The 25,262-nt window shown below is 43.4% G+C and overlaps 1 protein-coding gene across 5 annotated transcripts in view; it reads right to left on the bottom strand.

Moving 5' to 3' along the window:
- Positions 1 to 8,808: 8,808 nt before the first annotated feature.
- The window catches only part of LOC111966563 (vitamin D3 receptor A), an 88,997-nt gene continuing 72,543 nt past the window's right edge, over positions 8,809 to 25,262 (bottom strand). For all 5 annotated transcript variants that reach the window (XM_023991306.2, XM_070444517.1, XM_023991308.2 and 2 more), the window contains 3 exons: positions 19,038 to 19,192; positions 16,000 to 16,116; positions 8,809 to 15,831 (listed from right to left, as the gene is read on the bottom strand). In XM_023991306.2, the coding sequence (XP_023847074.1) occupies positions 15,578 to 15,831; positions 16,000 to 16,116; positions 19,038 to 19,192 (526 nt within the window). In that variant the 3' untranslated portion in view covers positions 8,809 to 15,577. The remainder of the gene's footprint in view (positions 15,832 to 15,999; positions 16,117 to 19,037; positions 19,193 to 25,262) is intronic.

The following is a 25,262-nucleotide window of genomic DNA, read 5'->3' on the forward strand; positions in this document are numbered from 1 at the left end:
TCATCGCAACACTTCCCGACCTTATCTATCATCATTTGATATTGGGCGGAGATTTCAATTGTGTATTACATTCAAGTCTAGACAGATCCAGACCGAAGCCCAACAATGTCATTTCTAAATCAGGTTCAGTGATCAACTCATTCTAGAATCCTATCATTTGTCTGATCCATAGAGGAGGAGCTATCCCACTGCTAAACAATACTCCTTTTTACTCCAGTCCACCACTCATACTCTAGGATTGACTTTTTCCTGCTGGAAAATATAATTCTTCCTTTTTAAACTAATAGCCAATATCACAGCATCATTCTCTCAGACCATAGCCCTGTCCTGCTAGATATCTGCTTTCCGGACAGTACTGTGTCACAACGCGTGTGGCGTTTTGACCCACTACTACTATCCTGTAGTGCCTTTAAAAAATACATATCAACTCACAATGATGTCTTTTTACAGATCAACTGCACCCCTGACGTGTCTCACTCTGTGTGGGAGTTGTTAAAAGCATATCTAAGGGGCCAAATTATTTCATACACAGCGTATGACAAAAAAAATGCACTAAAAGCTTATCAGAGCTATCTCAACTCATTCTAGATGTGGACAACAGGTATGCCTCTTCTCCGACTCTTTAACTCTACAAAGAGAGACTGCTACACCAATCGGAATTTGACAATCTTTCCACTAAACAAATGGAGCAGCTTCTGTTTAAGTCGAGGCAGCCATTTTATGAACACGGAGAGAAAGGTTGCAAATTCTCACCAGCTTGGACAATCTGCTGCTAGCATCACCATACCTGAAATCTGTTTAGCAGCTGATGTAACTTCTACCAGTCCCAAAGAAATCAATCAAATCAACTTAAGTAATTCTACTCTGCTCTGGACATCCCCGGTCTCAATTCAGATGAACAAACTAACATGGATGCCTCAATAAGTTATGAAACTACTCTGGCAATCCAGTTCATGCAGAGCGGTGAAGCTCCTGGGCCTGATGGCTTCCCTATTGAATTTTATGAAGGATGTCTCCTCTAAACTATTCCCTATCCTCAGCTCAATGTGCAATGAAATCCTTTCTGGTCAGACACTGCCCCAGACACTTACCCAGGTGACTATTTCGGTTTTGCTTAAAAGGACAAGAATCCCCTAGACTATGGCTCATACCGCCCTATAAGCCTTTTGTGCTGCGATTATACAATTCTCACAAGGTCCTTTCACGCCATTTAGAGACAGTGATGCCTAATATAATTAACTCAGACCAAACCTGATTTGTCTCAGGTAGGTAATATTTATTCTGTCCACTCAACTCTACAGCCAGAGGTTGTCATCCCTCTTGATGCTGAGAAAGGCTTACAACCGGGTTGAGTGGGAATATCAGTACTAGGGAGATTTGGGTTTGACCCGTCATTCCTTTCCTGGATTAAGATTTCGTACTCGTCCCCAGTAGTTTCTGTTCACACCAACAATGTTACCTCCAGCTACTTCCCTCTCCACAGGGGGGGGGGGCTGCTGTTTATCCCCTTTCCTATTTGATATGGTTATTGAGCCTTTTGCTATCAGCCTGCGCGTGGACTAGAGGATTAAGGGAATACTAAGGGGCGACTTAACTCACAAGGTGTCCTTATATGCAGATGATCTTCTTTTATACATCTCTAACCCTGTGGAGTCCATACCGTATCTCTTGGACATTCTCTGGTTATAAGTTAAACCTAACAAAAAGTGTGCTCCTCCCCATTAATCAGTTAGCAGAAGGAATTGGGTATGCCAATTTCCCATTTAAGGTGGAGCATCATGTCTTTACTTATTTGGGGATAAAGGTCACAAGCTCATTGGGCTCTGTTTAAACATGACTTCAAAACACTCCTGGCGCACACAAAGAAGGATTTTACAAGGTGGTCGTCTCTTCCCATTTTCATTAGCAGGTCACATTAATTCTGTTAAGATGACTGTACTACCTATGTTATTGCACTTATTCCAAATGATTCCCATTTCCCAAGTCAATGTTCAAAACAACTGGACAGCTAACTGGACAGCTAAGTCAAATCCATGCCTGAGAAAGGTATATCCTTAAGCCCATAAGTTTCTACATTTGAAAACAAGGATGGTCCAACTTGGGCCATCATGGAGTTACAGTCAAGCCTTCCAACGACTAGGCTAATTAGTACCGCGCCACCTAGCACCGAGGCTATCCAGCCGCAGCTAGTTGGTAAAAGCTAATTGTTCCATGTACTGTAAATAAAATACTATTCAAACTATATTGTGATGCCTTACAGAGAACATCCTCCTTCCCAAGAAGGTAGTGGAATTTGACTACGATGGTCTGGGTGGCTCCCCATTCTTCGCTGCGAACTGTAAGCTTCTGTGGGTACGGTTAAGGGTGGGGGTGTAAACGAGACCTAGAATTTCCCGTACATTAGCAGTTTAGCTATGAACAGGGTAGGCCACAATCCGCCTACAGTCTCAAGCTGTGGAACAAGTCTCTGAATGTCCTTGAGTGGCCCAGGCAGAGCCCGGACTTGAACCAGATCGAACATCTCTGGAGAGACCTGAAAATAGCTGTGCAGTGACGCGCCACATCCAATCTGACAGCGCTTTGAGGATCTGCAGAGAATAACGGGAGAAACTCCTCAAATACAGGTGTGCCAAGCTTGTAGCGTCATACCCAAGAAGACTTGAGGCTGTAATCGCTGCTTCATCAAAGTACTGAGTAAAGGATCTGAATACATTTGCACAAAAAAGGGGGTATTATGGGGAATTATGTGTAGATTGACGAGGGGGAAAAAACGATTTAATCCATTTTAGAGTTAAGGCAGTAACATAACAAAATGTGAAAAAAGTGAAGGGGTTTGAATACTCTCCGGATCTTTTGTCTTGCCCATTCACCCACTGAATGGCACACATACACAATTCATGTCTCAAGGCTTAAAAAAAAGTATTATTTAACCTGTCTCCTCCCCTTCATCTACACCGATTAAAGTGGATTTAACAAGTGACATCAATAAGGGATCATAGCTTTCACCTGGATTCACCTGATAGGTCTGTCATGGAAAGAGCATGTTTCCCAAATGTTTTCTATACTCAAGTGTATACAGACTGATGAGTTTGTCAATAGAAACACACAATCACTAAAGAGCAAGCAAGAACATACTCACAACACAACATACAGTTGAAGTCGGACTTTTACATACACTTAGGTTGGAGTCATTAAAACTCGTTTTTCAACCACTCCACAATTGTTTTGTTAACAAACTAGAGTTCTAGCAAGTCGGTTAGGACATCTACTTTGTGCATGACACAAGTAATTTTTCCAARAATTGTTTACAGATTATTTCACTCATAATTCACTATATCACAATTCCAGTGGGTCAGATGTTTACATACACTAAGTTGACTGTGCCTTTAAACAGCTTGGAAAATTCCAGAAAATTATGTCATGGCTTTAGAAGCTTCTGATTGGCTAATTGACATCATTTGAGTCAARTGGAGGTGTACCTGTGGATGTATTTCAAGGCCTACCTTCAAACTCAGTGCCTCTTTGCTTGACATCATGGGAAAATCAAAAGAAATCAGCCAAGACCTCGGAAAGTCTGATTCATCCTTGGGAGCAATTTCCAAACGCCTGAAGGTACCACGTTCATCTGTACAAACAATAGTACGCAAGTATAAACACCATGGGACCACGCAGCTGTCATACCGCTCAGGAAGGAGACGCCTTCTGTCTCCTAGAGATTATGTACTTTGATGCAAAAAGTGCAAATCAATCCCAGAACAACAGCAAAAGACCTTGTGAAGATACTGGAGGAAACAGGTACAATAGTATCTATATCCACAGTAAAACGAGGCCTATATCGACATAACCTGAAAGGCCGCTCAGCAAGGAAGAAGCCACTGCTCCAAAACCGCCATAAAAAAAGCCAGACAACGGTGTGCAACTGCACATGGGGACAAAGATCGTACTTTTTGAGAAATGTCCTATCGTCTGATGAAACAAAAATAGAACTGTTTGGCCATAATGACCATRGTTATGTTTGGAGGAAAAAGGGGGAGGCTTGCAAGCTGAAGAACACCATCCCAACCGTGAAGCATGTGGGTGGCAGCATCATGTTGTGGGGGTGCTTTGCTGCAGGAGGGACTGGTGTACCTCACAAAAGAGATGGCATCATGAGGGGGGGAAATTATGTGGATATATTGAAGCAACATCTCAAGACATCAGTCAGGAAGTTAAAGCTTGGTCGCAAATGGGTCTTTCAAATGGACAATGACCCCAAGCATTCTTCCAAAGTTGTGGAAAAATGGCTTAAGGACAACAAAGTCAAGGTATTGGAGTGGCCATCACAAAGCCCTGATCGCAATCCTATAGAAAATGTGTGGGCAGAACTGAAAAAGTGTGTGCGAGCAAGGAGGCCAACAAACCTGACTCAGTTACACCAGCTCTGTCAGGAGGAATGGGCCAAAATTCACCCAACTTATTGTGGGAAGGCTACCTGAAACGTTTGACCCAAGTTGAACAATTTAAAGGCAATGCTACCAAATACTAATTGAGTGTATGTAAACTTCTGACCCACTGGGAATGTGATGAAAGAAATAAAAGCTTAAATAAATAATTCTCTCTACTATTATTCTGACATTTCACATTCTTGAAATAAAGTGGCGATCCTAACTGACCTAAGACAGGGAATTTTTACTCTGATTAAATGTCAGGAATTGTGAAAAACTGAGTTTAAATGTATTTGGCTAAGGTGTATGTAAACTTCCGACTTCAACTGTATGTTGTGTCAAGATGGATCACACACACACAATAGTAAAGTGAGGAAGTGTTGATAGCGGTAGGTAGTACTGGTTAGCAATATCTTCCCTTTAAGGGAAGGTTTTTGGCACTGTTTTCTCAAGCAGACACTTCCACCAGGCCACGTCCTGTCCTCCCTAGCTACAGATAGGAAGGCCGGACGGTGGCTTCTGTGCTGTGGGGTAGGAAACGAAAAGGTCCATTACTTTCCGCTGCTGAAACAATGCGTCTCAGGAGAGGCATGCTTGTCGTTTGTCTGGAGTCGGTCTCCCCAGCTCGTTCTGCGTGCTCTGTTCACCCATCATGCTACAGTTTAATAAACCCTCCATGGAACACAACATTCTGGGTTGAGGGTCCCTAGCATATACTGTAGACAGAAGAAAATAAGTAATTGATAGTTATCAAACCTTTAACAAGTGCTAGATGCTATCCCGTTTCCCTGGAGTACTTAGATCAAGTCAAATAATTAATAGGTCATTGTTAGTTATCGGCTATCAGAGTGCTAGATCCCCCCCCCCCATGTGGGTTGCAAAGTACATTCACGCGGTCGCCAGTGGCTCCATGACCCAGTAACTGGGATTAGAGATTCCTGCCAGGGATTCCATTTGCCCTCCCTTCATGTTTCAAATCGTGCGTCAGTACTGTTACAGTAGGCCTTTTTTCTCCCCTAACCTCCTCCTTCTCCCAAAGCAGTCTAGCCCAAACCGCCACGCCACGCCACCGCCTCCAGCCCCCCTCTACTCCTTAGCTGCACTGAACCACCCAGCGCCCCTCTCGCTCTGGTCCCACTCTGCTCTCCACAGCTCAAGGTCAAGGACAACCTCCCTCCTCAGAGCTACCAAACTAGCCCTGTGAAACTCAAACTAGCCCATCTGGGCCACTGCAAGAGGAGCGATCAGGAGGGGGAGCCATAGGCTTTAACCCCTTTAGGCTACATTCTCCTCAGGGGTATTATGGCACACTGKGAGGCATACTCCCCTGTAAAACTACTTCATGTGTAGTCCAGCGGAGGAATGTTGGACATACAGTGCATTCAGAAAGTATTCAGACCCCTTCCCCTTTTCCACATTTTGTTACGTTAGAGCCTTATTCTAAAATGGGATACAATTATCCCCCCCCCCTAATCAATCTACACACAATAACCAATAATGAAAAAGATGAGATGTTTCTACAACTTGATTGGAGTCCACCTGTAAATTAAATTAATTGAACATGATTTGGAAAGGCACACACCTGTCTATATAAAGGTCCCACAGTTGACAGTGCATGTCAGAGCAAAAACCAAGCCACGAGGTCGAAAGAATTGTCCGTAGAGCTCAGAGACAGGATTGTGTCGAGGCACAGATCTGGGGAAGGGTACCAAAAAATGTCCGCAGCATTGAAGCTCCTCAAGAACACAGTGGCCTCCATCATACTTAAATGGAAGAAGTTTGGAACCACCAAGACTCTTCWTAGATATGGCTGTCGGGCCAAACTGAGCAATCGGGGGAGAAGGGCCTTGGTCAGAGAGGTGACCAAGAACCCTTATGGTCACTCTGACAGAGCTCCAGAATTCCTCTGTGGACATGGGAGAACATTCCAGAAGAAGAACCATCTCTGCAGCACTCCACCAAACAGACCTTTATGGCAGAGTGACCAGACAGAAGCCACTCCTCAGTAAAAGGCACATGACAGCCCGCTTGGAGTTTGCCAAAAGGCATCTAAAGGACTCTCACCATGAGAAACAAGATTCTRTGGTCTGATGAAACCAAGATTGAACTCTTTGGCCTGAATGCCAAGCGTCACATCTGGAGGAAACCTGGCACCAGCCCTACAATGAAGCGTGGTGGTGGCAGCAGCATCATGCTGTGGGGATGTTTTTCAGCGGCAGGGACTGGGAGYCTAGTCAGGATCGAGGGAAAGATGTATGGAGCAAAGTACAGAGAGATCCTTGATGAAAACCTGCCCCAGACAGCTCAGGATACAAGCTTGGAGCGTCATACCCAAGAAGACTGGAGGCTGTAATCGCTGCCGAAGGTGATTCAACAAAGTACTGACTGAGTAAAGGGTCTGAATACTTATGTAAATGCGATTAGATTACATTTTTTGCAAAAATGTCTAAAAACCCGTTTTTGCTTTGACATTATGGGGTATTGTGTGTAAATTGATGAGGGGAATAAATAAAAAAAAATCAATTTTAGAATAAGACTAACGTAACAAAATGTGGAAAAAGTCAAGGGATCTGAATACTTTCCGAATGCACTGTATTTATTCTGTTATACTCAGCGATATTCCAGGGAACATCTGAATCTCTGAGCAGAGCAGGATATGACTAATCATCTCAGAAGGGGACTGAATCAATAACTTGACTGTTAGCGGTTGGTTAAGCAATACGCAGGAATGTGATTTTATAAACACTTCCGAGTGAGTCCTTCATGAGGCAATCATGACGCACACAGATAATTAGCAATCAACACTGTGTTTCATAGCATCTGGCTAGTGTTTTCAAGGCACTCATAAAAACGAGATTATTGCCAACCCAAAGACTTCAGTCCTTCCACACCAACATGCAACAAGGCACCATCCAGTTCGACGTGTCCACTTCAGACCCCTTCAAAATCTGAGGTGGAGTTAAACAAGGAAGTGCTGGCACCCACCTCGCCAGCAACTTCACTTACCTTGGGTCCACCATCACCAACAGCCGCATCGGAAAAGCAGTCTCCACCTTTGGTAAACTGGCATACAGGGTATGGAACCACCACAGTACACACAAAGGTACAGGTGTACAAAGCTTGTGTCACCAGCTCGCTCCTGTATGGCAGCAAAACCTAGACACCATACTCACAAGAGCGAAGGCAAAACAACTTCCACCTGCACCGCCTGAGGCGAATACTGGACATCAACTGGAGAGAGCACAGCTACCCAGTATGTTCTCTCTGAAGCAGCGACGACTTCGCAGGCTGGACCACGTTCGTCGGAATTAATATTCTCTATACAGAATTGTCCGCTGGAAAGAGACTAACTGACCACCCACAGCTACGCTATAAAGATGTCTGCAAGCAAGACCTCAAGTCCTTTGCCATCAACGTCAACACCTGGGAAGATGCCGCCTAGGACCGTCTACACTGGCAGCAGGGACTTCGCAGAGGGCTGCAGACAAGCGAAACTAGCCTTAGCTCAACATAGAGAAGCGAAGAGGTAACAACAACATTCGGGCCGGCCTACAAATGTGACATCTGTGGCCGAGTCTGCCTCTCATGGATTGGACCTTACAGCCACATCAGACGCTGTGCTGAGACCTAACCCCTCAAGCCTGCGATGCCGACAAGTCGAGGCAAAGGAATTATTTTTTCTCTTGCATCTCAAAAGAAATATCCCAGAATTGTCTCTCCTTTTCTTCAACCATCTCTCTGCCTCTCCCAGGAAGTACAGACTCCTGTACATCGAAGTCATTCTCGATAGTCACATGGCAGAGATTGGCTTAATGATGTTTGGATGACTTTCATAAAAGAAGCCAAACAGCCGGCCTCCTCCTCCTTGTGAGTGCATCTGCTCAGCGATAATGGGAACCAATTTGAATGTGTAAAGGGTGAAAAAAGAAGAAAAAAAACACACCCACACACACTGAATTGCACTTACAAATCTCACATGTTAAACTTTCAGAAGGCAAGCCATATGATCACAACCACCAACCAACTACGTATGTGCACTGACAAACAAAACCCTCATTCATTTTCCCCACTCGGCCGTTTTCCCCACTGCTGATCCCTAGAACCCATTCATATATGCATGATTCACATTAGTCCCAAAATGACTGGGGAGGAGGGCCAGTTGACTGAGAGAAAGAAGTTGACTAAGCAGGAGACTAGCTCTCTCTACTGGCCAAATGGGACAAAACAAGAGCAATTATTTTGGTGAGGAAGGCATCAATAAACAGCAAGAGCTTTTGTGCCATGTATACAAATGAATTCAATGTTCAAGACTTATACAGGCCCTCCTTGAGGGTAACAAATATAGTATGTTTCTTCTTGAGAAAATAGGAAAATACACATGATCTTTGCATTATCTACAGCGGTTTATTTGTGATTTTCCAAAACATTATATACTACATACAATGCACATAAATCAATGTACAATGGATCAACTTAAGAATAAAAGAAACGTAAAAGATACAGAACGGGCGGTGATTGAACAAAGACAATGATAATACTATCAATTAGATCAATGACAAGGCTATGTTGAAAGACAGTTTGAAGCATTGAGTCTTGAGAATTACATGGTGTGCATGTATACAAGTACTTATCTTGGGACTTTGAGATCAATTACAATGGTTGATTACTAATGAGAAATGGTCTGGCTAGCAGAAGTCACAGTCAACAAAATTCCACATCCAACTAGTCCAAGAGTTTACCAGTTTACCATTTTTGGACCAACTTTTCACAAGATCAATTTAGATGCTACTTCATAAACTCAATAGTAACATATTGTCCTTTGAGAACGCATCAAGGAAAACGGTTYGGATTATAAACAAACATACAAAAGGAGAACTCGACCACTAGTGCTTGCTAACAACTATTTACTGGCATCCAATAGGAGTAAAGATTCAGAACAGTTCACACCGCCTTCCATTCCAGTGACCCTTTCGCTACATACAGCGTACCAACTGTATTTGGCAGAAGTATACATAGGCTCTAATAACAACTACGTTAGCATAGTATGGCACTTAACATAAATGAGGAAGAATGGCCATTTGTTATATTTCACACAAATATACTGAACCACATCCTCTCTGCAGAGCAATGCACTATGATGGTCTATAGTAGTAAATAAAAACTGTCAGGTGTGACATGGTGTCTATATACATGTTATGTTAGCCTTACGTACGTCCCTAAATCATCACCTATGTTTTAAGAAATCTGTCTAAAGAGAGCCCCATAGCTTTAAAGATGTGAGGCATATTTGCGTCCGGTGGATCATTATTTGACATGTGCTTCCCAGAAGGGGTGAGCTGATAGTTATTCTCTAAACCACTAAAGATTGATTTGACAAAAGGAATGTAGTTGTGAAAAGCCACTTGAACAAGGTCTTAAAACAGAAAAAAAAGTCATTTTTTCATTAAACCCCTGATATTGTCCTAAAATAAGGCTCTGGGTTCTAGGCACACCAAGGTAACGGAGCTAAAATGTGCATTCAATGTTAAAAGACAAAATGTTTAATGACCCTGCGATGCCTACATCACTGCAGATTTGCTATAGTGATCATCAGTAATAGAATTCAGACGTAAGTCAGAGCACAGAGACAGAAACATGAGTATATCATTGGCAAAAACTGCTGGTGAAAGTGTGGACACCGAGTGTGTGCACATATTGTAGTTCTGTGTTTATTTGTGACATGTGTGTGAGCAAGCGCATATTAAGAGGTAGCAGATAATGATCACAGCAAAACGAAAAGATTCCAAAAGTGACCAATATGACTACAGACTAAAAGAGGCTTTCCTCCTCAGAGATATACACATTCCATCATCTCTTTTCTCATCGCTCTCTAGCCAAATAAAAACTTTGCCTCTCAAGAAGAAAATAAAGACATAGGAACGTATGATTATACACACACATCTTCCTTGAGTCCGAAACATTTAAACAGCATGCTTTGTTGGTAAAGCACTGTGCCACCATAGGGCTGTGTCTTGTACGTCAGCGTTTTACAATAAAGACCTGGATTCCAGAACGATGAGCTATGAGTAAGAGGGGCAGTAGAACACTTTGCTGAGAGCAGCCTGAGCAAGCAATGGCAAAGACGCAACACAGAGACAACTAAAACATCAAGACATGAAACGGTTATGTTGGGATCCTAAAACCTTTCATAAATCTTGACACTACATCATACACCTACTAACTGTGTATGATGTATGATTMCTAACTGACGCTAACTGAGGCCTCTAGCATGAGGAAGCAATGTCATAATATCCCAGCTACAAGCTGTCCAAACCAAGTTGTTAGCATAAATGCATTGAAGGCGACACTTAACAAGAGGGGCCATTTCAACCCCCCCAACACTAAGAGACGTGGAGTGGCGACAGCCCCCTCTTGATCTGTAGGCTTATTTTGAGATGTGTTGAGGTAAATCATCCAGCATTTGAGAAGTAAAAGGAATAAATAAAATGAATTAGTGTTAAAATAGATGAAACAATCATGCCAAAAATACATGTGCGGATGGGAGAGGTAGTTTGTTTTGGTTAACACAGCGCCTGGCGGCACAACTCTGTATACAATCAACTCTAACTGGGATTCAGGATTATGGTTGCAAAATTCCAGGAACTTTCAATAAAAGTTTTTTGCAACTCTATTCAGAATTCAGCTGGTTTCACACGTCACCAGAGGAATACAACASAGCCACCAAAAACGTAGGCTGGACCGCTGTGAGCATCGCCTTATCAGGAATCTGTCTGCAACCATTTACAGAGCTTAATATTACACTGAAACAAGACATTTATTCCTTCTATGTAATATTTTTGCCAAGTCAGGTTATTTAATGTCGGTAAACCTGACAAGGCACTGATCACAGAGACACTGCCTCAAATCAGCCATGGTGACTGCATMATATATATATTATTAGTCATACCTCAGCATCACCTATTCCTCTCAATAACAATACTGATCAGGACTGGACACAGCGGCAACCATTGAGTCAGACGCACTATGACTCATAGTTTTTTATGTGAAATGTTGCGGCCTGCCTCTTGTACACATGATTGTCTTGCTGTGATAAAGAAAAACAGACCGACACCCTGTGTGAAAACAATGGGATCCCTCTATACTGGGTCTGCAACGCATCTCTCTAGGCAGTTTCACATCAAACAAAGAACTTGACGAAAAACAGAACACTGCAGAGGTTTCCGAAGAGAAAGTCATGGCGTGTGTGTGGATGTATGCATGTGTGTGTGTTTGTCACTGTGTTACGTTTGGTTCCCTTCTATGCTATTATGAACGTTTTCAGCTTCAATGAGGTATCTGTTAAATGTTGAACTGAGAGTTTTGTAAGGCTACCGAGGTGAAGTTGCTGACCTGCGTCGGGAGAGAGGGGTGCAGTTTTTGGGGTGTGTCTTTCTGAGCCAGCTTGGCAGCAGGCAGATAGCTCTTGGAGGAGTTCCTCCCATTAGAGCCCCTGACCCCATCTTCCCTACATTCCTTTACATTGGTTTATGCATACGTGATAGGAGGTTAAAAAAAAGCCAGCTGTCTCCACATGACCTGGCTTACACACAGTGGGGTCTGGACAAGGGCTGCAGTGTGAGAAAACCACTTTGGGCCGGGAGGAGGACACATCAATATACGCTCTGCACACCGGTATTCTATGATTCTTATTCTAAAATTCATCATTAAATTTGCTATACAGTCTCAGGGTTCACTCCCGAGTCCAACTCCCCAAGCGCTCCTCGCTAGATCAGTTCAGTGTCAGTCACTTCCTAGGTAGGGGACGTCACCTATCGGAGTGACATATTCAAAGCCACTACACACGAATTCAGTCCCATCAGCCCTTGGTGCACTACAACCATTGAGTTGGGCCTGAATGGCTGCGGTCACGTTAAAGCTATGAAGAGTCCTGCGAGGCTGGCTGCTGTTCTACTGCAGAAAAAGAGGCGTTGGTTGGCTTGCTGAAGAGAGGCATGCCCGTCGCTACGGTGACTGATTGATTGGCCTGTATCCTTGTCAGTTTGAGTTGAGGCAGTGTTAGTAGTAAAGCGCATGATTGTGTTGTCTTTTTCCTGGTTCCAACGGTATGGTAGCTTTACAGAGCAGCTTTACAGAGCAGCTTTATAGAGCAGCAGGTTGAGTCAGAACGTCTCCTTGGTATGCGAGAAGGTCTTGACGCAGCTGAATGAACGCTGATTTTAGGAAACAATCTTGATTAAAATCAAACCAGTCCAAAGTAATGAGTTTGCATCAAAACAATTATAGATATATAGTTGTCAAAGCTTATTGAGATGTCAAAGAGACGTACAACATAAGAAAATAGTCCATCTCATTTTTGCATATATCTCCAGAGCATTCTTCTCAACTGAATTATCTTAGTATTTGCCATCTTTTTCCCTTATGTACAGAAATAACAAGTGGTATTTACAGGCAATGACCACAAGAGGGAGAGCCAGACCTGCAGAACACTACTGTGATTCAAAACCAAACGTCTCTCAAAACAAAACTGGTGGGAGTGAATTTGTGATTGTATTTTATTGTGATTATAATTTGATCTAGCCTTAAAAGCATCTTCAAATTTGATTAAAAAGTTTGCGTAATTACTACAGTAATTATTACATCATGACAGACAGGTTTGACTAAAGAGGACAACCGTTTTTTTCCCTCCACTGATTGTAGGCTTGCATACAGTTGAAGTCGGAAGTTTAAATACACTTAGGTTGGAGTCATTAAAACGAGTTTTTCAACCACTCCACAAATTTCTTGTTAAACTATAGTTCTGGCAAGTCGGTTAGGACATCTACTTTGTGCATGACAAGTAATTTTTCCAATAATTGTTTACAGACAGATTATTTCACTTATWATTTACTGTATCACAATTCCAGTGGGTCAGAAGTTTACATACACTAAGTTGACTGCATTTAAACAGCTTGAAAACATCCAGAAAATGATGTCATGGCTTTAGAAGCTTCTGATAGGCTAATTGACATCATTTGAGTCAATTGGATGTGTACCTGTGGATGTATTTCAAGGCCTARCTTCAAACTCAGTGCCTCTTTGCTTGACATCATGGGAAAATCAAAGGAAAATTAGCCAAGACCTCAGAAAAAAATTGTAGACCCCCACAAGTCTGGTTCATATTTGGGAGCAATTTCCAAATGCCTGAAGGTACCACGTTCATCTGTACAAACAATAGTACGCACGTATAAACACCATGGGACCACGCAGCTGTCATACCGCTCAGGAAGSAGACACGTTCTGTCTCCWAGAGATGAACGTACTTTGGTGCGAAAAGTGCAAATCAATCCCAGAACAGCAGCAAAGGACCTTGTGAAGATGCTGGAGGAAACGGGTACAAAAGTATCTATATCCACAGTAAAACAAGTCCTATATCGACATAACCTGAAAGGCCGCTCAGCAAGGAAGAAGCCACTGCTCCAAAACCGCCATAAAAAAAGCCAGACTACGGTGTGCAACTGCACATGGGGACAAAGATCGTACTTTTTMGAGAAATGTCCTCTGGTCTGATGAAACAAAAATAGATCTGTTTGGCCATAATGACCATTGTTATGTTTGGAGGAAAAAGGGGGAGGCGTGCAAGCTGAAGAACACCATCCCAACCGTGAAGCATGGAGGTGGCAGTATCATGTTGTGGGGGTGCTTTGCTGGAGGAGGGACTGGTGCACTTCACAAAATAGATGGCATCATGAAGGTGGATATATTGAAGCAACATCTCAAGACATCAGTCAGGAAGTTAAAGCTTGGTCGCAAATGGGTCTTTCAAATGGACAATGACCCCAAGCATACTTCCAAAGTTGTGGCAAAATGGCTCAAGGACAACAAAGTCAAGGTATTGGAGTGCCCATCACAAAGCCCTGACCTCAATCCTATAGAGAATTTGTGGGCAGAAGTGAAAAAGCGTGTGCGAGCAAGGAGGCCTACAAACCTGACTCAGTTACACCAGCTCTGTCAGGAGGAATGGGCCAAAATTCACCCAACTTATTGTGGGAAGCTTGTGGAAGGCTACACGAAACATTTGACCCAAATTAAACAATTTAAAGGCAATGCTACCAAATACTAATTGAGTGTATACCTTCTGACCCACTGGGAATGTGATGAAAGAAATAAAAGCTGAAAGAAATCATTCTCTTATATTTCACATTCTTAAAATAAAGTGGTGATCCTAACTGACCTAAAACCGTGACTTTTTACTGGGATTAAATGTCAGAAATTGTGAAAAACCGAGTTAAATGTATTTGGCTAAGGTGTATGTAAACTTCCGACTTCAACTGTACATATGTATTTAGCAAAGGCTAACTTCTCGGCATGGCCGTTAGCCACCTTACTAGGTTAGTTTAGCTCATTTCATTTTAGCGAGCCAATAATCCATAATGAAAATGACCCCAAAACATGTTGCTCTTTCCTCTTATGAAGGCAAGAGCTTTTAGAGTGGCAAATGTGTATATTTTGAAGGGGGCAACAGATCCAAATAGTTTCCAGATTTTCCACACATATTCCGTGTAGCCTACACATTAACCGATCCATTAATTGTTACTTAAACACAGATGTTAGTCCCACTACTAAACACTCAGTCAGAGCCTGTGCACAACACCCTCTTGTGGTCATTCAATATACAAACTTCAAAAATAGAAGGCCCTTCACACTCTACTCGGGGTGTGTCTGTGCGTGTATGCTTGTATGCATGCATTTCATTTTTTACAATTGAAACACCATGTCAACACATACACACATTCATATGCACACAAATAGGGCCTACATATCCTATAATATACATTAGATTACTCATCCATTTGTTTTAATCGAAATAACCTTTTTTTTTTTCATTTTTTCTTTTTTTTTATATAGATATTAGCTTATGTATGTATATATATTTATAAATACATTCTGTTTGAAATTCCCTTTTCTTATCAATGGGAAATTCCAACCTTATCAAAGCCCCTCACTCCTCTCTTTACCCATTATCCCCTAATTAACCCCCCAAAACCTTCTTTGACAGTGTGACTATCAGGTCCTTTCGGCTATCCCCCTTCAGATACCCTTCCATCGCTGAACCTTCCATCCAGCAACTCAATGCCATCTAGGGGGTCCCTCATGGGGAGGGATCAGAGGGGCTGCTATGACACCTCGCTCCCAAACACCTCCAGCACCAGCGGGGTGAGCTGCATGCTGTGCTCTGGCTGGAAGGACAGCGAGCGGTACTGCTTTGAGTGCTCCTCGTTGAGGCTGCGCAGGTCGGCCAGCTTCTGGATCATCCTGGCGTAGAGCAGCCGTCCTCCTGGGTGGTTCACCCTGATGTAGGCCTGGAGCACCTCCGACAGACGGTCCTGGAGAACCTCGATCTTAGCGTGATCCTGCACCCCAGGTCGATCTACAGGGAGGGGAGAAGTGAGGAGAGAGAGGCCCTTAAAAGGAGGGGTGGAGAGAGGGTAATGCACACAAAAACACCATACAAACAGATGCTGCACGTGCGCACAAACATGTACAAAAGCATGCAAAGCACACCAACAAGCACACATGACAGCAAGCGGGTAGATACCTGGAGACAGCAGGCAGATGGCCATGAGCAGCACGTGTTCCTCCTCTTGGAGCTTGAGTTTCTTCAGGCCCACCTGGAACTTCACCAGTGGCTCCAACAGGTCCAGAGTGTGACCCGCTACAGGGAGGGGCCGACAGTGGGTAAGTGTGTGCTCATGTGGTTTGACACGGTACTCCATATTTATTTGGACAGTGAAGCTAAAATGTTTACATTTGTCTCGATACTCCAGGTACACCAAGTACTTGGACAAACTCACTTAGTGTATTAAAGTAGTCAAAGTGTAGTGTTTGGTCCCATATTCCAAGCACACAATGACTACATCAAGCTTGTGACTCTACAAACTTCTTGAATGCATTTGCAGTTTGTTCTGGTTGTGCTTTGTATTATGCTTTGCCCAATAGGAACTGAATGGTGAATAAGTGTCATTTTGGAGTCACTTTTATAAAAAAAATTAAATGTGGACATTAATGTGGATGCTGCCATGATTAGGGATAATAATGAATGAATCTTGAATAATGATCATTATACCCCAAAATAATAAAGAAAATMTCACCCCCAAAATGCTAACCTCTCACCATTACCAATAACAGGTGAGGTTAGCATTTTTGGGGGGGGTATGGTCTTTGTGCCTCTAACATTCTCACTCATCCGTGTTGCGTTGTGCCGAAAAGCTCTTAGCCGTGGTATATTGGCCATATACCACACCCCCTCGGGCCTTATTGCTCAACTATTCCTAATCAAGGTAGCATCCACATTAAAGCTGCAATATGTCCGTTTTTGGGCGACCCGACAAAATTCAACTTAGAACAGTGTGTTATAGATCTGTCTGTCATTCTCATTGAAAGCAAGTCTAAGAAGCGGTAGATCTGTTTTATGTGCGCTATTTCTATTTCCCGTTCTTAAGTTTCGTTTTTGCGTCTTTTACTTTCGGGTTTGTACACCAGCTTAACAGCAGAAAATACTATATTTCTTTATGGAAAATATAATTCACAGCGGTTTACATGGTACAATAAATTTTCGTCACAAACAAAAATTTGTAAAAACTATTCGAATTTTAGCAACAAAGAAATGGTGGAGCAATTTCTGTATAGTGCATCTTTAATGTAGAAGCATTCAGAAACATCATCTATTCTTATTTGCAATAAAAGTGACTCCAAAATGAGAATTCCTTATTTGCCATTAATTTTTATATTGGGCACAACCAAAACGAACAGCAAATGCATTCAACACGTTTGTAGAGTCACAAGCTTGATGTAATCATTGTGTGCTATGAATATGGGACCAAATACTAAACTCTTGACTAATTTAATACACTATAAGTGAATTTGTTCAAATACTTACGAATTCTTCTGTTGTTTTGTTATGTTACAGCCGTATTCTAAAATGTCAATCTACACACAATACCCCATAATGAAAAAGCGAAGAGGTTTGTGGAAATGTTTGCAAATGTATTAAAAATAAAACACAGAAATACTTTTATTTACATTTATTTGCTATGAGATTCAAAATTGAGCTCAGGTGCATCCTCTTTCCATTGATCATCCTTGATGTTTCTACAACTTGGAGTCCACCTGTGGTACATTCAATTGATTAGATTTGGAAAGGCACATACCTGTCTATATAAGATCCCACAGTTGACAGTGCATGTCAGAGCAAAAACCAAGCCATGAGGTTGAAGGAATTGTCCGTAGAGCTCCGAGACAGGATTGTGTAGAAGCACAGATCTGGGTAAGGGTACCAAAACATTTCTGCAGCATTGAAGGTCCCCGAAGAACACAGTGGCGTCCATCATTCTTAAATGGAAGAAGTTTGGAACCACCAAGACTCTTCCTAGAGCTGGCCGCCCGGCCAAACTAAGCAATCGGGGGAGAAGGGCCTTGGTCAGGGAGGTGACCAAGAACCCGATGGTTACTCTGACAGAGCTCCAGAGTTCCTCTGTGGACATGGGAGAACCATCTCTGCAGCACTCCACAAATCAAGCATTTATGGTTGAGCAGCCAGACAGAAGCCATTCCTCAGTAAAAGGCAAATGACAGCCTGCTTTGAGTTTGCCAAAAGGCACCTAAAGGACTCTGACCATGAGAAACAAAATTCTCTGGTCTGATGAAACCAAGATTGAACTCTTTGGCCTGAATGCCAAGCATCACATCTGGAGGAAACCTGGCACCAGCCCTACAGTGAAGCGTGGTGGTGGCAGCAGCATCATGCTGTGGGGATGTTTTTCAGCGGCAGGGACTGGGAGACTAGTTAGGACCGAGGCAAAGGTGAACGGAGTAAAGTAGAGAGATCCTTGATGAATACCTGCTCCAGAGCGCTCAGAAACACTGGGGTGAAGGTTCACCTTCCAAGAGGACAACGACCCTAAGCACACAGCCAAGACAACGCAGGAGTGGCTTCGGAACAAGTCTCTGAATGTCCTAGAGTGGCCCAGCCAGAGCCCGGACTTGAACCCGATCAAACATCTCTGGAGAGAACTGAAAATAGCTGTGCCACGACGCTCCCCATCCAACCTGACAGAGCTTGAGAGGATCGGCAGAGAAGCATGGGAGAAACTCCCCAAATACAGGTGTGCTAAGCTTGTAGCATCATGCCCAAGAGACTGGAGGCTGTAATTGCTTCCAAAGGTGCTTCAACAAAGTACTGAGTAAAGGGTCTGAATACTTATGTAAATGTTATATTTCATATCTTTTTTTAAATTAGAAATTTGCAAACATTTCTAAAAAACAGTTTTTGCTTTGTCATTATGGGGTAGTGTGTGTAGATTGATGAGGAAACTATTTAATCCATTTTAGAATAAGTATAACGTAACAAAATGAAAGTCAAAATACTTTCCAAATGCACTGTGCATAGTGCTTCCATTTCTAAACGGTAAAACAGATATGAAAATACCCTAAAATAAAAGGTGACATTCTGCACKGTTGCTTTATATGAAACATTTGATCTAAAAACCAAAAAGCTGGAGTATAGAGCCAAATTTAAACATGCAGAGGGGAGTGTACATACAGTGTGTAGAGTGTGTGTGTGTACATGTATTTCACCCTTGGTGACGTCGTTGACGCAGTARTTGAAGTCAGGACCACCACCACAGCTCCAGGACATGTCCTCTAGGTTGAAGGACTGGTTGGAACGCAGCATGATGATCTCGATGGCACTGGATTTCAGCAGGGCGATCTGGTCCTCAGCAGTCAGCCCTCTGGAAACACACAATACATGTATTGAGCCAAACATGCAGATTGACAGGGTGCCCTCACCCCTCATCGCATCAGACACAGAGGGCCTTATCTGCTTTTATTTTACCTGATGAGAAACTGTGGCAATAGCAACCTATTTCTCTCAATGTAAAATTCATTCCAGATTTGATGGCAGAGACGTAAGACAGTGTTTCATTGGTACCAAAAGATGAGGGAATCGGCATAACAACAATCAAAGGCTGGAATCTTACAGCACATTGTGCGATGTCATTCTTCTATTTCCAAACTAAACAAAGTAGTTCTTATCCTTGAAACTGGAATTGCCTCATTGTCTGACTTAAACAAATATTTAATTGCCATCTTTTGCTCGTTTAAATTTTTMGTACACACAGATGAATGAGCACTGTTTTCTAGAATTTTCTAAGGGAGGGGGAGACCGGAAAGGACAGTTGGTACAATGCATTTTATGGTTACCGGGACAACAGCGTTCCATAGTGCACTGCAGCGTGTGCTTCACTTAAATGTTGCTATTGGAGGCATGAGCACACAGGCTTTACCTCATCCAACCTTCCATATTCACACACCGGTACGAAGGTTAACACCAAATTAACGGGAAACTCTATCCGCTCTGACTCTGTGCCTATTCCCTTCTTATGATGAGTCATCATGAGTCACACTAACAAAGGCTGTCAGGCTAACACAGTCAGCCAGGTTATTCTAAACAGATCCTCCGACACAATGGGAATCCTGAATACATGCAACACTGACTGACATGGCTGGAAATGGAGATCTGTTTACACCTGTGATCTAACCCTTTGTCACAAATACAGGATTCAGCCATGAATGCTTTCTGAGGCCGAAGTCTAAATAACGTTTCTTACGTTTCTTCAAAATGTGTGTAGATGTGTAGATCTTACCGTGAAATGCTTACTTACAAGCCCTTAACTTTTTTGAACTGCACTGTTGGTTAAGAAAATATTTACCAAAATAAATAGGAGTAAAAAAATTATATATATTTTTTTTTTAAATAAAAAAGTAACAATAACGCGGCTATATACAGGGGGTGCCGATACGAATTGGAGTGGGTCTAGGGTAACCGGGAGGATGCTGTTGTGAGCCATGACCAGCCTTTCAAAGCACTTCATGGCTACTGACGTGAGTGCTACGGGGTGGTAATCATTTAGGCAGGTTACCTTAGTGTTCTTGGGCACAGGGACTATGGTGGTCTACTTGAAACATGTAGGTATTACAGACTCAGTCAGGGAGAGGTTGAAAATGTCAGTGAAGACACTTGCCAGTTAGTCCACGCATGCTTGGAGTACACGTCCTGGTAATCCGTCTGGCCCCGAGGCTTTGTGAATGTTGACCTGTTTAAAGGTCTTGCTCACCTCGGCTACCGAGAGCGTTATCACACAGTCGTTCAGAACAACTGGTGCTCTCATGCATGCTTCAGTGTTGCTTGCCTCGAAGCGAGCATAAAAGGCATTTAGCTTGTCTGGTAGACTCCCATCACTGGGCAGCTCGTGGCTGGGTTTCCCTTTGTAGTCCGTAATAGTTTTCAAGCCCTGCCACATCCAACGAGTGTCAGAGCCGATGTAATAGGATTCAATCTTAATCCTGTATTGACGCTTTGCTTGTTTGCATCCGGATTAGTGTCCCGCTCCTTGAAAGCGGCAGCTCTAGCCTTTAGCTCAATGCGGATGTTGCCTGTAATCCATGGCTTCTGGTTGGGATATGTACGTACGGTCACTGTGGGGACAATGTTGTCGATGCACTTATTGATGAAGCCGATGACTGATGTGGTATACTCCTCAATGCCCTTTGATGAATCCCGGAACATATTCCAGTCTGTGCTAGCAAAACAGTCCTGTAGCGTAGCATCCGCGTCATCTGACCACTTCCGTATTGAGCGAGTCACTGGTACTTCCTGCTTTAGTTTTTTCTTGTAAGCAGGAATCCGGAGGATATAATTATGGGCAGATTTTCCAAATGGAGGGCGGGAGAGAGCTTTGTATGCATCTCTGCGTGTGGAGTAAAGGTGGTCTAGAGTTTTTTTCCCCTCTGGTTGCACATGCTGGTAGAAATGAGGTCAAACGGATTTAAGTTTCCCTGCATTAAAGTCCCCGGCCATTTGGAGCGCCGCTTCTGGATGAGCATTTTCTTGTTTGCTTATGGCCTTATATAGCTGGTTGAGTGCGGTCTTAGTGCCAGCATCGGTTTGTGGAGGTAAATAGACAGCTACGAATAATATAGATGAGAATGCTCTTGGTAGATAGTGTGGTCTACAGCTTATCATAAGGTACTCTACCTCAGGCGAGCAATACCTCGAGACTCCTTTAATATTAGACATTGCGCACCAGCTGTTATTGACAAAAAGACACACACCCCCCACCCCTCGTCTTACCAGACCTAGCTTCTCTGTTCTGCCCATGCATGGAAAATCCCGGCAGCTCTATATTATCCATGTCGTCGTTCAGTCAAGACTCGGTGAAACATAAGATATTACAGTTTTTAAATGTCCCGTTGGTAGTATAATCTTGATCATAGGTCATCCATTTTATTTTCCAATGATTGCACGTTGGCCAATAGAACAGATGAATGGGAGTTTACTCACTCGCCTACGAATTCTCAGAAGGCAGCCCGAAACCCCCCCCCCCCTTTTCTCCATCTTTTGTTCACACAAATMAAGGGATTTTGGCCCGTTCCTGAGAAAGCAGTATATCCGTTGCGTCGGACTCAAGTAGCCAAGACTATCGATAAGGGTTTGGCTTGTGACACCTCTTTGAAATAAGTCTTAATCACCAAAACTTTATTAAACTAATCAAGTTTTGGATGTGCATAAAAACCCCTTGGGAAAAGTATTCAGACCTCTTGACTTTTCCCCCACATTTTGTTACATTACAGCCTTATGGACTGTCGTTTCTCTTTACTTATTTGAACTGTTCTTGCCATAATATGGACTTGGTCTTTTACTAAATAGGGCTGTCTTCTGTATACCCCCCTACCTTGTCACAACACAACTGATTGGCTCAAACGCATTATGGTAAGAAATTCCACAAATTCACTTTTAACAAGGCACACCTGTTAATTAAAATGCATTCCAGGTGACTAACTTATGAAGATGGTTGAGAGAATGCCAAGAGTGTGCAAAGCTATCAAGGCAAAGTGTGGCTATTTAAAAAAATCTCAAATATAAAATATATTTTGATATAATAATTTAACGGATTCATACACGAAAAAACAGCACAAAATGTAATCAAAATGTTGTTTTAAAGTGTCCTATAGCTTTCTTATATAAGTACGATCAGGAATGTATTTTTATTTTTTTTAAACATTGAACCATATTTAACAAAGTGCTAACATTAAAAAAAAAAACTGTTACCGGGCTACCTTCAGACAGGTCTTGTGAGGCTTATGGGCATCCTAGAGCAAAACAATCAACGTACGTTTTGGTGGAAGTCTCACCTTTCCATAGAGGGGTCATATTAGTGTGTAGCCCAAACTGTTCGGACGCTACAGACAGAAGTTGTCAGAGTCCCGTGACGCTTGTGGGGGTTGTAGAGCAAAATGGAGAACACCATTGTGTGTGTGACACGTAGGCCAAACCGTTCGGATGTTTTGATGAGAAGACCGATTTTCGGAACAAACACCACTGTAGCTTGGCCACCTTCCACCGCAGATGGATATCAATATGCCTTGTATACTGTTGTTCGGGTTAGTTATCATTGTTTCAGTTCACAATGGAGCCCGTAGTTCCACTCCTAATACCTCTGATACCTCCTTTGTCCCACCTCCCACACATGCGGTGACCTCACCCATTATAACCAGCATGTCCAGAGATACAACCTCTCTTATCATCACCCAGTGCTTACCTCCGCTGTACCCGCACCCCACCATACCCCTGTCTGCACATTATGCCATGAATATATTCTACCACGCCCATAAATCTGCTCCTTTTATTCCTTGTCCCCAACGCTCGAGGCGACCAGTTTTGATAGCCTTTAGCCGCACCCTCATCCTACTACTCCTCTGTTCCTCGGGTGATGTGGAGGTAAACCCAGGCCCTGGATGTCCCCAGGCACCCTCATTTGTTGACTTCTGTGATCGAAAAAGCTTTGGTTTCATGCATGTCAACATCAGAAGCCTCCTCCCTAAGTTTGTCTTACTCACCGCTTTAGCACACTCTGCCAACCCTGATGTCCTTGCCGTGTCTGAATCCTGGCTTTGGAAGGCCACCAAAAATTCGGAGATTTCCATACCCAACTATAACACTTTCCGTCAAGATAGAACTGCCAAAGGGGGAGGAGTTGCAATCTACTGCAGAGATAGCCTGCAAAGTTCTGTCATACTTTCCAGGTCTATGCCCAAACAGTTCGAACTTCTAATTTTAAAAATTAATCTCTCCAGAAATAAGTCTCTCACTGTTGCCGCATGCTTACCGACCCCCCTCAGCTCCCAGCTGTGCCCTGGACACCATCTGTGAATTGATCGCCCCCCATCTAGCTTCAGAGTTTGTTCTGTTAGGTGACCTAAACTGGGATATGCTTAACACCCCGGCAGTCCTACAATCTAAGCTAGATGCCCTCAATCTCACACAAATCATCAAGGAACCCACCAGGTACAACCCTAAATCCGTAAACATGGGCACCCTAATAGACATTATCCTGACCAACTTGCCCTAGAGAGAGATACAGAATGGTGTCGTCTGCGTAGAGGTGATAGGGAATCGCCCGCAGCAAGAGCAACTATCATTGCTATATAAGAGAAAGAGTCGCCCGAGAATTGAACCCTGTGGTACCCCATAGAGACTGCCAGAGGACGACAACATGCCCTCCGATTTGACACACTGAACTTCTCTGCGAAGTAGTTGGTGAACCAGGCAAGGCAGTCATTAGAGAAAAACCGAGGCTACTGAGTCTGCCGATAAGAATATGGTGATGACAGAGTCGAAAGCCTTGGCCAGGTCGATGAAGACGGCTGCACAGTACTGTCTTTTTATCGATGGCGGTTATGATATCGTTAGTACCTTGAGCGTGGCTGAGGTGTACCCTGACCGGCTCGGAAACCGGATTGCACAGCGGAGAAGGTACGGTGGGTTCGAGATGGTCAGTGATCTGTTTGTTGACTTGGCTTTCGAAGACCTTAATAGGCAGGGCAGGATGGATATAGGTCTGTAACAGTTTGGGTCCAGGGTGTCTCCCCCTTTGAAGAGGGGGATGACCGCGGCAGCTTTCCAATCCTTGGGATCTCAGATGATACGAAGGAGAGGTTGAACAGGCTCGAGATAGGGGGTGCAACAATGGCGGCGGACAGTTTCAGAAATAGAGGGTCCAGATTGTCAAGCCCAGCTGATTTGTATGGGTCCAGGTTTTGCGCTCTTTCAGAACATCTGCTATCTGGATTTGGGTAAAGGAGAAGCTGGGGAGGCTTGGGCGAGTAGCAGCGGGGGGGCGGAGCTGTTGGCCAGGGTTGGAGTAGCCAGGAGGAAGGCATGGCCGCAGCGTTGAGAAATGCTTGTTGAAGTCTTCGATTATCACGGATTATCGTGGTGACCGTGTTACCTATCCTCAGTGCAGTGGGCAGCTGGGAGGAGGTGCTCTTGTTCTCCATGGACTTTACAGTGTCCCAGAACTTTTTGGAGTTAGAGCTACAGGATGCAAATTTCTGCTTGAAAAAGCTGGCCTTTGCTTTCCTGACTGACTGCGTGTATTGGTTCCTGACTTCCCTGAACAGTTGCTATCGCGGGACTATTCGATGCTATTGCAGTTCGCCACAGGATGTTTTTGTGCTGGTCGAGGGCAGTCAGGTCTGGAGTGAACCAAGGGCTATATCTGTTCTTAGTTCTGCATGTTTTTAACGGAGCATGCTTGTCTAAGATGGTGAGGAAGTTACTTTTAAAGAATGACCAGGCATCCTCAACTACCCGGGCCAGGTCGGTTAGAAAGGCCTGCTCGCAGAAGTGTTTTAGGGAGCGTTTCACAGTGATGAGGGGTGGTCGTTTGACCACGGATACAGGCAATGAGGCAGTGGTCGCTGAGATCCTGATTGAAGACAGCAGAGGTGTAAATTTGG

Source organism: Salvelinus sp. IW2-2015, linkage group LG7, assembly GCF_002910315.2.
Source record: "Salvelinus sp. IW2-2015 linkage group LG7, ASM291031v2, whole genome shotgun sequence".
NCBI lineage: Eukaryota > Metazoa > Chordata > Actinopteri > Salmoniformes > Salmonidae > Salvelinus > Salvelinus sp. IW2-2015.